The 17,651-nt window shown below is 45.3% G+C and overlaps 1 protein-coding gene across 1 annotated transcript in view; it reads left to right on the top strand.

Annotated features, from left to right (window-relative positions):
• TMEM72 (transmembrane protein 72) overlaps positions 1–17,651 on the top strand; it is a 131,245-nt gene that overhangs the window by 72,396 nt on the left and 41,198 nt on the right. The window contains exons 2-3 of the mRNA XM_069611150.1: positions 7,792–7,858; positions 9,659–9,730. Coding sequence (XP_069467251.1) covers positions 7,792–7,858; positions 9,659–9,730 — 139 coding nt within the window. The remainder of the gene's footprint in view (positions 1–7,791; positions 7,859–9,658; positions 9,731–17,651) is intronic.

Raw genomic sequence — 17,651 nt, 5'->3', positions numbered from 1 at the left:
CCATACAAAGACACCAAAGCATATGGAAGCCCATGCAAATGGGCTTCATATGGAGAAATGGTCAATGAGCGAAAAACCAGTACAATTCCTAGAACGAAATACAAGACAGAAATAAGCAGAAAAAGTGTATAGGTAGGAAGACCCACACATAAGGAACAGCAGTAATTAAGATGGGATGAAACAATAGTTTGTAACAGAATTCCAGAAGACGGAAAAGTGAACAAATGACAGATTTTCTTAGTCCCTTAAAGATGAAAGGGACTAGATTGAATCACAGAGGCAATCAGGACCTCCCAGAAAAGAGAAGAATCAAAGAGGAAGCCCAGATTCTGAGACTGCTGCCTAACCGTTGGCTGAAGAAGAGGAAAGGAAACAGAGGAAGGACTAGGAATGGATGGGGAGTTAGGGTAAAACAACATCTCGGTTTCCTTTGTATTTAGACAAAAAACAAAATGGGAGGAGATCCATGAGCTAGCAGACAGAAGGCATGCTGATAAACACAGATGAATAGAATCAAACAACAAATAATGAAAATGAAAGAAAAGCATGAGTGTCATCAGCATAAGAGTGAGCCTGAGACCCATGTTCCGAGATCAGCAGAGGTGAAGTATATAAAAGAAGGGAACCCAAAAGAGAACAGCTTAGGCGACAGGATAAGGACGTGAAGAAAAGCCTTTCGCGCAACCAACAACAGAAGGCCTGTGTAAATAAGAAGAAAACCACTAGAGAAATGAAGCAGAAATCCCCAAAGATGACAAACTAAAGTAGCCATCTGCAGCCAGGCCCAGTGGCTACGTTACCCCCATGACGGGTACATTGTTATATTAAATCTCGTTTAGCATGCACCACACGGAGCCCTGCTTGCTTAATATGTTTGTCATACATCTTCAAATACACCAGGAACACTTTTTACTCAGATTGAAAGCTTCCTGTGATGTACGGTTTGATGTCATCTGTGATGTCATCAGTATGCTCAGGTTCTGCGCAACATGTCGCACACCACCAGTGGTAGTAAAGGTTTTCATTTCATAGCATCACAGATGCACCAGTCAATATTATGAGTATGTTTCTAAGCTACGCACCATGGGATGTTTCCTCCTTATGCATCCGTGGCCCACCGGCGATAATGAGAAACCGCAAAAAGAATGGGCGCGATGTTTGATATGGGTTAGCATGCATTATGAAAAAGGATTTTTGGTGACACCCCCTTGTTCTCGCCATCAAATCTATTTTACTGAAAGAATTTACAGCCACAATTTACAGTGAAAATTGATTTTCTCACTAGAATGTAATCATGTTCCTATTATCACGATAATTCACTGTTGGAGAAAAGGAAAATGCATTTAAAAAAAGCTCCTAACAAACTTTAAATATGCCCAAATGCTACTCTTTTATTCTTCCCACGTCCACCTATAAGGCAAACATGCCCTTAATCCCTTCCTAATATGATTTTAAGCATGTTGTTATTTTTCATTCTTACAAAAATATTTGTGATAAAGCCGTGTATCAGTGAAAAAAAAATGGCAAATTACATTTCTGAAAAGCCTCAGTTGATGCGTGTTGCCATGGGCGATCTATAAAAGATGTTGGTGCCAGAAACACCCAGATCTCCACCAATGCTTTATTCCTTTTAAACCACTGGATGAATTTAAATACAACTTTCCAATTGCAGAGAGTTCATACTCAAAACTCACTTTATTCACCTATTAAAGCCATTAAAGTTGCAAGATAATCATAAACAAATGACACAGCAAAGAAAGTGTAGAATTACTCCAATACCATTCCCCCTTTGAAAAGCAGGCAATGTTAAAAATCAACCATCCATAAAAAAAGATTTAAAAGTTCATTCCCTTTACATAAGATTGGTTAGTAAAATGCTTAAAACATCCATTATAGTGCAAAGCCGTATTGAATAAGATTGGCTACAATGCTGCAAATATAGACTTGGTATTTTTATCATATCAGCGTATAAACTACCAAATATCCACATTTTTCCCAGGCAATGGTGAATGTAGCACTTGGGCTGTCCACTGTGTGAGGGTTATACATCATTTATTCTAAGCACAGATAAGGACAGATCTTCGAATGCTTAGCCCTCCTGAACCATGCCCGGGCAATGAATTTGGCAACAAAGTGCACTGTGTTCAGGTCACCTGATATGATATGATAAGTCATTTCTAATTTGCCGGTACAGGATTGTTTCGAGGCGTGACAAGACAAGAGAGGGAAGACAGAGGGAGGACAAGACAAATGATATTACTAGGCCTGTGTCAGTCAGATCGTACAAGGGGGAGAACAAGAAGTGCAAGAGGAAAGGGGGGAATGCAAGGGAGAGGGGAGCGTAAAACAGGGCAGCCATGCTCTGAGTAAGCGCAGCTCTGGGTAGTGCAAGGAGAACAAGGGACTGTAAGGTTACAGTTGCAGCCCCTAAGTCTGTGGTAGGCCGGGGGCAGTGCAAGGGCGACTGATCAAGAAAGAGCCTGGTACCCAGTGAGACTCTGAGGATATCCAAGCAACAAGTTGGTACAGCAGACAGATAGGTCAGCTGGGGAGGTAGCGAGAGAAAGCAGAGGAGAAGAGGAAAGTTTTGAGCTGCTTCTGGAACTTCAGGTGGTCCGACTCGTTTGATCTTTTGCAGTAGGCCATTGCCTCGCCTGCTTGTCGGATGCATGCAGCTCTAAATAGCGAGAGGAGATATTTGGATTGTAGGTCCTTATATCCAGGGCAGATTATCAGAACATGTGATGGAGATTTATCTTGTGCTCCACATGTCTGGCACGTTGCATCAGAGGGCTCCTGCCAGTTCCTCGTGCAGCTTGCCACCCTCAAGGTGTTAACCTGGAAGTCAATATAAAGGCTATGTGTATAGCGCAGCCTAATGGTGTCCAAATACTCTTTGTACCCAAAAGCTAGCTTTGTCCTCAAGTAGGGTAGACCAGTAATGAGTTTGCAACATGCTTCTTCCGTGAAGCGTCTTGATGCCTCTGTGCTTGCACTTCTGACCAGCTCTTTGGTTTCCTTTGTTATGCTTTCTGGTGATTCCCACAGAGATGCCAGGTTCATATCCAGAAGCCTAGACTTCACATGCTTCACCCAGGCGAGAGGTCCCGAACCATCCAAAGACATAACATGGGATAGAGCCTCCTTATAAGTTAACAGGCTCAGGGAGGTCCAGATTCTTATCCAATAGAATAAAGGTTTTGAGCTGATGGCACATTAAATATAGTATTAGGCGCACTCCAGATGAAAGCTGGCCTTAGGTCCACCGCTTGGCTGCATAAGCTGGGCTTTAACAAATGTGTTCTCAACTATAGCTAGTGATTGGGTTCTAGTGTGCCCCCAGATTTCTGCTCCATCTAGAGACACAGAGAGGGCTTGGAGGCGATAGATCTGGAATTCAGGGGTAATTGCTCCCCGACTGAATTAAATAAAATCTCCTAATCCCACCACTGTATTTGCCCAATGCTGCTGTAGCTTTAGTTATTTGTTGTGACCAGAAGCCATTTTCTGTGAACCTGGTGCCAAGATAGTTGTAGGTGAAGACCTGTTCTATATGGGTGCCGTCGACTTCAAGGTGCACTGGCATGAACCTGGCCCGTCTATGCCAAAAGACCATGGTCTTAGTTTTCCCTTTGTTTAGCTCAAGACGTAATTCTTTGCACTTCCTGATGAAATTGGCCAGGGGAAACTTAAGGCCCATTGGGAAAGAAGCTAGCAGTATCACATCACCACCAAAAAACAATGGTAGGAATTTGACTGTGTTCATTTTAGGTGGATCTAAGCAACAGGTGTTCAGTTCCTTGATTACTTGGTTTATATAAATACAGAAGAGGAGCGCGACCAGTATGCACCCCTGGACCTCATTGCGCTCAGTCAGTTCCCTGCCGAGGCCCCAGCATATTGTCTCTTATATAGCAGCTGGATAGCAACCAGCAAATCGTGAGGGATGTTCTTTTTGATCAGTGCTGAGGTCCACGAATGTCGCGTAGCTCTTAGCTCTCTTCAGCCTAGTATACTTATTTAGAATCACGTCAAGACGCAAACTCTGATCAATAGTGGAGATTCCTTGTTGGAACCCAGCTTGCAGGTGGCTTATGATATCAGTGGATTCTACCCATACCGGTCGGCGCCCTATGACTACCTTTGTGAAAGTCCTTCCTGCTGCATCCAGCTAAGGTATTGTGGGGTATTTCCCAGTATGTCTCTATCAACCTTCTTGAAAATGGGGACTATCTCTTCATGGCACCATGTCTCAGGGACCATACCCTGGTTAATGACAGCATTAAAGACACAGCACAACCTTTGAGCTCAGATTGTTGCTTCATCCTTGTATAAATCTGCTGGGATTTTATCCTGCCCCCCGGCCTTACCACCGCCCAGAGCCTTGATTGCCCCCTCCATCTCTTTGACTGTGATATCAATAGTCACAGGCCCTAAGTTCAATGTCTTGCAGATGCAGGGGTCCTCGGTTAGGGATCTAGTACAGTCGCTGTAGAGAGTGCTGAAGTGGTCACGCCAGACCGCCGGCGCTATGCTACAATGGAGATCACTGGGAGCATTAAAATCCTTCCCTAGCACCATTTTCCATAAAGTTACACAAATCTCTGTTTTTACATGCATCCATTATGGCTTCCCATCGGTTACATGTCTTTCCATCAAAACCTTTCCATCGAGGGATAGTTGCATTGAATCATTTCCATCGAAAAAATGACCATCGAATGCATTTTTTATTTATTTTCTATTTTTTATGGGGAGGGCACCCCCAAACCTCCGTTTTGAAGCCTTAAAAACCCGCCAGAAACAAAATTAACCCTTTACCTCTTTATGCAAAAGTATGCATTTGACGGATATTTTTTCGATGGAAAAATGTGAAATGTGTTGGATTATCCCTCAATGGAAAAAGTTTCGATGGAAACACTGCATACCCTCCCATCTATCAGTGTTAAGGATTCTTTTTTCAACGTTATGGTATTTTTGTAGGACCCTCTTATGGAGCGAAGATAGGTTTTGTCAATTGGTGGTCCCTCTTTCAGCTACGCCATTATGCTGTCCCTGGCTATTTTGCAATCGTTATCAAACCAGCAATGTTCCTTCAGCACATTGCGTTTGACTTGTCTAGCGGGTTTGGTGAAAACAGGTTGAAGTCTCTCTGCCAGAGTTATGTGGTTCTCCAATATAATCGGATCGGGGTTCGCAACGTCACTCATGGACACGATGTTAGTCTCAATGGCACCATAAATGTGTGGGTTACAATAGTTTCTTTCCATGTTGAGACACTTTACACGGCATCTGGCATGGTCTTCCACGGAAAAGTGTCAGCCCGCCTTTTTTCTGGGTTGGAACGTGGTCTGGGCTTGGAAAGTAGACAGCGCTCGTAAGGGGTTTGTGATCACTCTCAACTCAGCTAATGACCTCAAATGTATCTACAAGGTGCCAGTCCGCAGAGCTGGTAAGAATATGATCGATCCTTGATCAGCCATTGTGACCAAGGAAGGTATTTTTCTCCGGCTGATCTGATTTGAACCTGCCATTGCACGCTCTTAAATTCAAATGGTGTAGCATGCCTGTAGCTTTGATCGCCTGCGGGTGGGTCCCGAGACGTAGCCAGGGTTGTCTAACAAGTGGGGCCTGAAGCTAATGTAGTTCGGCCCATTGCAGTAGCATTACCCTATATAAACGCCCACACAGCGCTGCTGAGTGGGCATTTACAGATTTTGGGTGGGCCTTGCCCGCTGAGGCCCTACACTGTCTACTTCTCTGGGTGGGTCCTGAGCATGTGGTTTGCCATCAGAGCTGGGATCCCCCAAGCTAGATCTTGATCATCCCAATGCTCTTCATGATCTTTCAGGGGCTCATATTCTAAGTACAAATCACCCATGGCCAACGCTAATGGGTGATCCTTGCTCGGTCCTTCCCAAGCTTGGATAAATCCTGCATTGTAGACAAGCTTTTCAGGGGAGTCTCCCCGTATGGCCGGTTGTGGATATGAATAATAAAATGTTCTTGCCCAGAGGTGTTGTTGCTTCAAGATATTGCACATCTTGGATGCCAGCAGGGTGGTTAACTACAATCCAGTTTAGGTTGGCTCCAATCCCTTTAAGCCAACCACCCCACAGTCTCCCCTTGGGGCCTTTCCCGGCCGTAACATAATGAGTAGAGAAGCCCTGTATCTCTTTCGTCCCAGAGGCCCATGACTCTTGGAAGCAAATTAGATCAAAACCCTGAATCAAAAAGTTCCATTTTGGGTCTTCTATATGTTTCCCAATACCAGCAATATTCCAAGTTAAAATGTTACATATTGCAAACGACGGGGTGCCCCCCTCTGTTTGAGCTCATGTTAGTCAGTCCACTCCCTCTAACCCCCTAGTCGTGGGTTATTTCATGTCTTGGCAAAGGGCCCTAACCCGGTCTTCCGCCTGTTGCTTCTAAATTGGGGTCACATGGTCTCGGTGTAATCCTTGAACTTTTTGGAGGGTAAGTCCGAAGTTCGATTGACAGGAGGCCCTCCAGCAATGAGCATTGTGTTAAGGTCAGCTCAAGATAGCCATGTAGGCCTGCTGGCCTACAGATACGTCAATGTAGTGAAATGTTATTAGCGATAGAGTTTTATTAATTGAAGTGAATGGATCTAATATTTCACTTTAACTATAGGCTGAAGATCAATGCCCTATAATATACTTTGTGTATATAATAATAGTGAGAATGACTAGTTTCTGGGTTAGTGTGGTGAAACGTGTCTGGATAGATGATGGGGTGCTGCTGATCCAGGGGGTTCTTGGCTTTGCACCTGTGGCAGTAACAATCGAGGCCCCTAAGGACACCAAGTTCTCCGGAGTTGGAAATCTCTTATTTGGCCACCTGTCAGAGCAAGGCATGTTGGGCTACCAAATCTCAGAGATCAAGTAATATTATTATCTGGGCAACTATTGTGCCACCTACTATGATGTGGATTGTCACGCGAAGCAGAAATAAGAAAAGCTTATAATTTCACCCAGTATGGTTTGATCCATCCAGTGAACCCAAACTGATTTATTAAGTAACATAGACTCAACCTGAGGTAGGCCCGGGGTGGAGAATGGATATATTTAGGGATACGAGATTCACCAAGAAAGGGTAAACGCCTCAGGGTGTCCAGTTCCATGCCACCGTTTTGGCAGCCGGCGAAAGCAGGTGCATTATTCAAACGTTATTGTTTGACCCTATTAACTTGACCTTCTAACATTAACAATTACGTTTCGGTTATACAGCCTACTTTAAAACCAATCCAAAATATAGAGTCTTTCTGTTCCCAGGAGTCTGATTTATTTATTTATTTATTTATTTATTTATTTATTTATTTATTTGTTTGTTTGTTTGTTTGTTTGTTTGTTTGTTCATTTATTTATTTATTTATTTATGTGTTTGTTTATTTTTTATTTGAGTTACGTAAACTAGAAGCTAAAAAAATGCATGAGCAAGAAAAGGGGGGAAACGGCATGACGTTACATCCTTAGCATTGAAAGTCAGTTTTGAGGGCCTTAATTATTTGGTATTCGGTTTTGGCATGTGTATATGCACTATGTGGACTGTCACTGAGGGTGGAGGGATAGCCTGGCCTTGAGGCCTCCCACACTACCCCACAATAGTGTGTGGTAAATATTTGTATACTTTGGGGTCAGCCGTCGGGCAGGTGGGTTATGTGTGGTGTCCCCTTTTCAATAAAACATGTTTCTCTTTGTGTAGCACTTTTTGAGGGATTGCAGTCTCTGAACTTGTATGCTCTTCTCTTTTCATGTGCCTTCCTGACTCCAGTGCTGACCGGCGTGGGAGTCGAGACGCTCCAGCAGGGACAGTTCCCAAGCTTGGCCTACTACTTGCTGTAAGTATGTCTGGTATCAGTTCTGGAAACCTCCCTGCAGGTGCAGGGCCTAATGGAACGCAGGTTCCACTCTCCTGCAGGAACCATTCCAGTCCATTCCCCTCTCCACTCTCCTGTAGTCTCCGCTCCCTTTTCCTTCTTCACACCTCCACGCCTTTATTTTACAGTTCCAACTTTCTGATTCTCTGACTCTTCTGCAGCAGGAACGTCAGTAAACACCCACCTCTACACTCTCCTCCTTTCCTCTGCAAGAGCACCTCATTTCTGTTCCTCCACTCCTCTCCCACAGGACGGAGTCCATCCTCCCACCAACTTCTCAATACATAGACATTTACACGCAGACACAATCTAAGGGAAAGCCATGGCAACTCTCGACCACCCACCTCAAACAAAACACTTGGCATTCAAAGAACTACAACGACCAGAAGACAACACATCAAGACAACAGGTCCGAAACCCTCAGAGAATGCCTTGCCTGTCTTCTTGAGTATCTAAACCAGAATACAGAACATCTTCAGATATCAACCATAAAAGGTCAAACACCTCCCACCAGAGCACACCTTAAAGCAAAACCAGTAACTTGAAAGCACCACATAGGACGCACAGGACACATAGGAAACCCATAGGACGCACCCGTACCTTTTGGATAACCCTCAATTCCTCCCCACCTACAAATGCAAGCCAGTCACCTGCACAGGGATTTTAAAAATAAAAACATTTCCTCAGTCTTCAAACAACACAAAATGTGCACCTCCAAATACAACAGACCTACTCAGTCTATGGCCAGCTCAGGTCCACATAGTAAGACGTAGGCAGTATCTCTGGACACAAAGAAAACATGAATGCACACAGAAATAAGGGTACTTCTGATCTGCAGCCTCAACACAAACCACTAGAATCTTGCCCTCCCCTCCCCTGCCAACTAACCCACGTTCAGATCTGTCTGATCACCTGGAGACCAGACCAAGGACGGTGGTTTGCGGTGTAAATCCTAATAACACAACGAGCTGATGATTACACCCCAAAGCCCCCCCCCCCCACCCCAGAGGAGCTGCATCAACTCTCTGCTTCTGCGGTTCCCTCCTGTAGGAGCCTCTCTAAGCCCCTGCCTCTCAGAACCACCTGCTGAGGGAACTGCCCTAGTTCTGTACTTCACACTCCTCCTGAAGGAACTGTTGTAACCCTTATTTTTCCTCCTACAGGAAACACTACAAAGTTGTCTCTTTTCACATACCACTCCAATTCCCTGCCTCTTCACCCTCCTTCTCATGCCTGGGAGGGGAGCAGTTCTATTTCTCTTCCTTCTTCCCTCCATTCATTCACTAAACCCTGTAACACTTTGCACCTGCACTTCTCTCTATTGAAAGCTACTTTAACTCTCTGCGACACATGCCCTGTCTATGCCCTTCATTCTTCTTGTGCGGGTGCTGCCCTCTTTCCTGCTCTTTACATCCGAGAGGGGTAGACAGGGTAGGGCCTGAGCAGGCAAGGCCCACCCACAATCTGTAAATGCCCACTCAGCAGCACTGTGTGGACAATTGAAGCTGTTAATGTCACTGCAGTGGGCCCAACTACATTAGCTTCAGGCCCTCCTTGATAGACAATCATTGCCACACCTCTGTTACATCTGCAGACACCAGTCCAAGGCTCTGCCTCCTTCACTCTTCTCCCACAGATACCACTACAGTTCATTGCTGCCTTTGCTTTCCTCCTGCAGGGACCGATTTACTTCACTGACCCCATCTCGACCACCTGTGGGAACCACTCTAACTCTCTTCCTCCTTCAATTTCCTCCTGCAGGTTTTCTGCTGTGGCGGTGTCCATATGTGAAGTGACTTTCTTCCTGCACCTGCTGCTGTCTCTCTGCTTCTCGTAAGTAGCCACGTGTTATCAGTACACACCTGCATCATGTGGAGCAGTAAAGTGTAGTTGTACCTTTAAAAAAGCAGTGAATGCTGAATAACCAAAAAAGTGTGTGGCAAACGGTCCAATAACCAACACGACAGCCATTGTGGAATGGGAGTGACAGGCGGACAGCATCAGACCCTACTGTCCCAGCAAACGTATCTGCAGAGCCTATGCACACCCAGGTGCCACTGGAGAAGAAAGAATCGCTCAAAAATAATGGGGGGGAAATGCAGAATGTGCTATTACTGCTCATTGGGCAGTAACGAAAATGCCAAAACCCATAATACTGAACAAGCAGAACAAGGGCTCTGGGGGTGTCCCCCGCTCCTCTGGAATGGTATAATGGGTTCAGAGGCTGCAGGGGTGTCCCCCATATGCATTAAATGGAAAGAGGCAGATGATAAAACGTAAGAGAAGAGAAAAAATAGGGACCCTACAGCGGAAGTGCCAACCCACTGTGTGGACAGGGAACTGACGTTGCAAGGAAATGGGTGAGATGAGGCACAGGAAAAAGGTCAGCACACCAAAAGGAAGCATTGGTGGGCAAAGAGGTAGCAGGTATAGGGGATGCAGGAATGAGTGATCTATGAGATCACTGCGTGCCTCCATTTTCGTATTCGACATTTTCGGACACGAAATTACGGGGCGCGCAGTGATCACAAAGATCTGAGAAGAGATAGGGAGCAAAGATAGAAAGGGGATAGGGACATATTGCAACAGAGCAGTGAGGAAGAGGTGAAAGGGAGACGCAGGGTCCTCCAATGGAAAATCACACCCTACTGCCAAATGAGACATCTAAGTTCCAGCAAGGCCACACTCGCGAGAGTGCCGCGCTGCATCAGGAAGCAGCACCGGGGCGCATTCTTCAGAGTCATGACCACTAAACTCTGGAACAGACTGTTAAAAGGAATGCACACCCTTAAAGAACAGCTAGCCAGATCTGGCTTTTCACCAGAACAGTGAATTTTAGACACTGGCCCTCATTAGGACCCAGGCGTTAAGGGGTTTACGGTGCCATAAACGGCGCCGACCCTTAACGCCTGATTGCAAGGTCCCTTTGCGGGATGGTGATTTTAACGCCTGCTTTTTGCAGGCGTTAAAACCCATGCCGCAAAGGGACCTTGGTGCTAATTACGGCACCGTAATTTACGGTGCCGTAATTAGCGCCTTTCCCCATTCCTATTATGCCCTATGGGGCAAAAATGGGAAGGGGCCATTGGTGAATGGAGAATTACCGCCCCACTCACCTTGGAATGGGGCGGTAATTCCGCCATCCACCATGGCGGAATCCTGACCTTAGCGGCATGGACCATGGTGCTATTAGCACCATGGTCCTCCGCCAAGGTCGTAATGAGGGCCACTGTTTAGATTAAAATGAACTCTCGGAACATAGATGCAAAAGCAACTTTTTCCAGAACCAAACTACATTTGCAACATAATGCAACTCGCAACAAGGCTACTATAGACCAAGGAAGACATCACACAGGTCTTAATAAGCCTAAAACAGACACAAGCTGATTGATCAAACATATAAATACAATGGGCCTCATTACGACCCAGGCGGTAAGTTACCGCCTGGGCCGTGACTTTACCACCATGGCGTAAACTACGTTTACGCCATGGTGGTTGGCGGACTTACCGCCCCATTCCGACCTTGGCGGGGCGGTAAGTCCCCAATCCCCATTTACCCTTCCCCATTCCCATTTTTGCCCCATAGGGCATAATGGGAGTGGGGAAGGCGTTAATTACGCCACCGTAAATTACGGTGGCGTAATTAACTCCATGGTCCCTTAGCGCCATGGATTTTAACACCCGCTGAAAGCGGGTGTTAAGACCTCCATGGCGCTAAGGGACCTCGTAATTGGCGGTAAAGGGTCGGCGCAGCTAACGATGGCGTAAACCCCTTACCGCCAGGGTCGTAATGAGGCCCAATATGATGACAGACCTCAAATCCCATGCCGGTGGTTTTGGCGGATGCTTAGGGGGAAAAGGGGTTTCGCAGGGTGGGGATCGTTTTCAGGAAAGCAAAGTATGGAATGTGTCACTGCACTGTATACAAAATCCATCCGTAGCTATTTATTAGAATAAAAGGAAAAATGACAAAGGGCTCAGTTGTGAATTATTTAACTTCCGTGTATTCCGATTTTGATCGCTAGATGGCAATCTGCCCCCGCGAATGATTGGCATTTACCGTCTCCTACAGTTATCTGCGGGACAGTGAACAATTAAAAACAAAAACCTGCTGCGGTGTTTTGCTTTGGTACAGTGTAGTGACTGGTCCACGAAAGTCTAAAACGAGGAACCGTGATTGGGGAGGCCTATTTTTAGACCAACATTGTATGTCAACGGTGTTTTGGCACGTACAAACATCCTGTTCTTCGAATAGTCAGGGCTGCTGTGAAGGAGTATTCCCGTCAGAGGGGAGTCAATGTTTCTGGAGGGTCCTAAAAAATATAGGCAGAAAGCCAGCGGCCTTTCTGAAGGGCACCCCCTGGGTCTTGTTGACGTGGTTTTTTGTGGGCAAACATTTTGACCTGTCATCTACTGGTCTGCATATGTTCGGGCATCTTCACTATCTCATCTTCCTTAAAGTCAAAGAGATGTTCTCCTAAAAAGGGCACTTGCATTGATATATTTTTCTAATTACAATCCATGTGCCAGTTATCAAGGCAATTTTCCTTTTGCCCTCCACTTGCAATCATCCTGTTCAGCTGCGGTTCGGATTGCACCATCCCTGCATCCGACAGTGACTGTACCTGGTGCTCCTCATTGGTCAAGATCGCCGAGCCTCCAAACAAGGCTCCAAAACATGTTAGCATGTCCTGTGCGCTGTAAACCTGGTACAAGCTTGCCCTTGAAGACAGGTTGGATCCTGAGTATTGCTCTCACAGTGCAGAGTCCAAACCACGTACAGATGAGGCCCAAACGAGAGCTGTAAAGGGTTTGCCCCTGCTGTAAATTTCCAGCACAGAAATTGGGCAAAAACACAAAAGGCCTTATTCACACAGCGTTTTCCAATGGGATTGTGCCATTATGAAACGCTTGTGTGAATTAGGCTGCTATAATCTAGGCATGTGCAACACTGCAAACAATCTATGAGAGGAGAGTGATGACCCTCATCCCATTTAGGCCGCTCGGGGTAAAAGAGGAGGACAGGAAAAAGTGCTATCTGACCCTGACTTTCCTCAAATCTCCCTAGGTGGCGCTGATGTGCCGCCTATCTAAAAGTGGACAGAGTACAAAATCCGTAATTGGTATGTCAACAGGAGGTCTGGTAGTACGATGTAAAGCATGTATGCAACCACCACAACGAAATAAACCACACATAGGCTCGCCCAAAAGCACGCCGTGGCTACCAACCGAAAAAAACACATACGCTTAACGAACAGTGTCTACCGAACTGAAGCAGCCAACAGCGCATCATAGATTTCTTGCGCTTTCTCCCGTTCAGTCCTACTAACTTACCCACAATCCCCCTTGCTTTACAGATGCGCCAGAGCGCCAAGAAACCATGCAGATGGCAACAGTGCGCGGTATAAAATCCTTTACCATAATGTAACATAACATCACTTCACCTCATATTAGCCTCACTCCCAGATCCCTTACTAAAACACCATGTGGGTCCCAGAATCCTACCTCTGGCCAACTTGAAAACGTTATTAGCCGATAGTCTGGGTTCACAAGTTTTTAAAAATTAAATATTAAAATCTAAAGACCCAGGCGATCACCTCAGAGGAGGTAGGTTACTTATCCCCCGAAGGTCAAGCAAAATGTAGTTAGTGGCAATTGACAGGAGGCCATCTCTACACGTGTGGCGGGTCTAAACTGGATGAGGGTCATCATTCCCCTCTTATGGTTGGTTTGCAGTGTTGCACGTACCTAGATTGTAGGCGGCAGTGCAGAGTCCACCTTCTGACCCGCAAGGTGCAGGATAGTGCTCTCCTGTGATGTTAGAGAGGCCACCCCAGCTATACCAGGATGCATAGCGTGCACATGCACTATAACAGCCATATCTGCCTCTTACGCCACCACAGGATTGCTCACAAAAAAGGATTATAAGTAGCACCCCGTTTCCTGGATCTCCCCTTTCCATTCTGTAGCTGCCTTAAAGCCATCTGGCATGTGCAGAAGTTATTATGTCAACTCAGCAAGTTAACAAGTTAACATTCCCCTTTTTCTGTACATCACACTGAGAAATCGGTTTGGGGGTGTTTGACCGAATTTTCTTTAATCACATTATTTTTTGTCCCCCGCCTCCAACTTTAAGAAAACGGGGGAAGACCCCTGGACCCACAAAATTGCAAAGTGTCAAACATGGGTACCGGGGGACACCCCCGCAACCCCTGCTCTCCAAGGTTGGTATTTTGCAATATATGCGGCTAAATTCCCCGAAGGCTAAATCACCCATGCAAAATTCCATCAAATTGGTTATTAGGTCAATAGTTTTAGGTCAAATAGGCTTATACCAAGAAATCAAAGTTCTACCTGTGATTAGAAGGATACATAGAGTTTCTCCCCAGAAACGTGGCACCCCTTTATATCTGGTTTTTCATCTAACATGTCATTCAAATCTTATTCATTAGAATCTTCCCTTTTCTTTGTTCCACTGAAGCAGCAGCCACTGATTTCTGAACGACAGACCTTAGCTCAGTCCACGAGCAGGCCATTTTAGGAGAGTGAGTATCACTGGTCCCGGATCTCCTGCAGTATCCTTTTAAAGACGGAGAGCAAAATACAGAGGAAATAGCGCCACCTGCCTCTCCGCGCATAGACATTATTTTTTATCCCCATGCTCCAGGGTTATTTGTGCTTGGAGCACTGCAATAAACAATGAAAGCAGAGCCCCATTTAAATAACCCCACCGGGGTTGCCAAGGCTCTTCAAATGTTGTTGTTATTGCACGTGCCACTAGAACTACAATTACATGACCAGAAAACCCTGGAAAGATACTAAGTAGAGCAGTTGTATGCACGACTAGCCCCGCCTGGTTCACAGACACCTAGTGACTTTCACTCTTCTACCATCACACGATCCAGCCTGGACTACTAAAAGGCATCAACTGTGTTAGGCATGGATCTCATTACTGGATCTTTATCTCTGTGTTCCCTATGATCATTAAACTCAGGGCCCGCCTTTGAAATATGCTAGCTGGGCATCGAATCTCAAGGGGCTCCAGGAGCTGCCCTTGCATGTTCCCCTTCCATTTGTTTTCTGATTTCTTTCAGAGATGGGGGTCCACAGGGTGATTTGCCAGTGAAATGAGGTATTCCACCTCTCTATTTCAAACTCTTGTCTGCAGCATCCATAAAATAAATGCCCGATTTACTACTTAATATTGCTTTATAGACTGAGGGAAGGGTCATTATCACGGGATAATGAGGGGAATGGGCCACTATCCCAAGCGATTATGATCCGTCTGGGTCTACAAGGTTATTAGCACATAGTGGTAGTAGCAATATGTGTTTTGCAGTTTGGTGGTGAAGTAAAACATTTTACTTTAAGAGTGAATAAAGTAAATAGGCAAACTGAGTTAGTAGGACATATGTGGTTGTATTGTGTAGTATTTAAATAACAAGGTTTTCTTCATAAGTTAAGCATTTTAATTGCAACTTGGTTGAACTGGAACAGGTTTAACATGAGCACGCCTTCGGTGTCATGTATAAGTAAACGGTATCGCCATAAGAAAGTGAAAGCATTTTCCGGTGTTTTGGCTTTCTCTTTCATGTGTTAAATGTTGCAGAAAAAAAAGGTCCTCCCAGAGAGGAAGTGTCTTGTTGAAAAGAATCTTCACTGAAAATTGCATTATTGTTTCCCTGTCTGCTTCTGAAGACAGAATGTTCAGAATGCAGTCAAACCAGTAGTTATTGACGGCACTGTAAACGTTCTTATTGACTTAGAGGAGTTCAATAGCAACCTCCTTGGTGCTAAAAGAAAGAATTGACTGATGGGAAAAATGACGTGTGGCCCTAGACGCCCTGCTTTGAGACTGCCTTAATATCCCACTATCTTCTAAGGTTTTAAATGAAGTACTGCATGTGTTCCTACTAATGATGGCACTGTTACCAAGTGCTCTGGAATGTCCACAATGTGGTGCTATATTAAGCACCAAAATATGATTATTTTTCCGGCATGTTATAGCAATGCCCTGTTTATTTCATAACGTACTGAATTAAAGCCAACATTTTTTATATAGTTGCCCTAAATCTCATTGGAAATAGGACAAACTGCCTCTCCTCCCTGTAAATGTTCACTGCAATTTCCGTAAAACTCAGCACCGGTAGAGAATGTCTGTTTACACTTATTGCAGCTGCCAAGGGGAGTGTGGGCTGCTTCAGTGGGCCTGGGAGCGCAGTAACGCAGCATGATGGAGAAAGGTGTGTGCTCCGGTGCTTACGCTGTTGCATGTCAAAAGCACTGTGGGATACTCACAGGCATGGCCCTTGTTACAGTGTGTGGTAAGCATCCACTTTCTTGAAAATGTGAAAAATGCGGCTGTTTTAAGGTGCAAATCACAGAGGTCTGCCTCCATGATGTATTACCTAGGTGTTTTTTCAGGCCAGTGCTGATGAAGGTCTTTGAAAGAGTGCTAACTCTTAATCTCTTGATGTAAAAGTAAACAAGACATTGACAAGAACACCTGGCTCACAGTTTGGGAGAAAGGATTAACGCACAGGCTGTACTGTGCAGAAAGTAGATGGGCTCTGACGCTAGCATAGTAAAAAAAGATGCATACTTAAATAAATATAGTTTTAATTGGTTATTACTAAAAATAAATGCTAATGTGTTCACAGAAAAATATCACCAATGAAACATAACAAAAACTAGGCATAATAAAATAAATACAACCTACAAAAATGTATAGCTTCTGCATTTCACTCAACAAATAACGGTTGGGAATTTCTTCTCCTGCACTGATAAGCCTTTCACCAGCTAAGCTGGAGACGATGGGCCTCCTTAAGAGGTTGGCGGTAACCCGCTGGTGCTACCAATGGGTTACCGCAAACCGTAACACAGTTTCCGCCACCTGAGATCCCAGGGATACTAGGACATTACAAGTCCCGGCGACCTGGGATATCAGGCAGCGGAAAATGTTAGTCCACATAGGACTCCACGGGAATGGGGACTTGGAAGCCCCGGCAAATTTGCTAACAGTGCTGGTGCTTCCATGGCAACCCCGCCTACTGGGTTCATTGCGCAGAGGCCCCGTAAAGCAGAGTTGTAGTCTGCCGGTCCAGAAACGGTGCCGGTATGTTGCTACCGGCACCCTTAATTCCAGACCGGCAGACTTATAATGAGGTCCGCTGTATCCTTACAGCAGCCCACGCTCCACTGGGGAACTCTCACTGCAAAACACCTACATATTTTCTTTATTTATTTGTAATGCGCCGAAGGCCTGCAGGCATCGGGGCGCAACAACAACACAAGAGGACAACAAATGCACGGGACAGTGGACAACAAAGAAAGTTAACACTCGGGGTTATCAATGGTCAGTGGGCATAACTAAAAATGACCTAAAAAGGTATGTTTTCAGTGTTTTCCAGTTGGCAGTGGCTCTAATGGCTAGGGGCAGAGTGTTCAAAAAAGAGGACAAAATAGCCGGAAGGACCTACTAGGCCCTTGGAACTTGTGAACCTGATTCCCTGCAGCTCAGCAAGAGAGATTTCTGGTAGGTTTGTGAGGTGGGACCAGGGCTTTAAGATATTACAGGGCCTTGCCGTAAAGGGAATGATGTGCTAACAGAGCCATTTTGAACTGGATACGCTCCTGCACGAGGAGAGAGTGAAGCTCTTTTCTGAATTTTGATATGTGTGACCGTCTGGGGATGTTCAGGGCCATGCAAACCGTGTCGTCCTGGATAATTTGGCAGGCCTGGAGGTTAGATTTT

The sequence above is a fragment of the Ambystoma mexicanum genome, chromosome 8 (genome assembly GCF_040938575.1).
Source record: "Ambystoma mexicanum isolate Mex_15411 chromosome 8, UKY_AmexF1_1, whole genome shotgun sequence".
In the NCBI taxonomy this organism is placed as follows: Eukaryota; Metazoa; Chordata; class Amphibia; order Caudata; family Ambystomatidae; genus Ambystoma; species Ambystoma mexicanum.
Note: the sequence above shows the minus strand (reverse complement) of the source record. Positions and strands in the feature narration are given on the sequence as shown.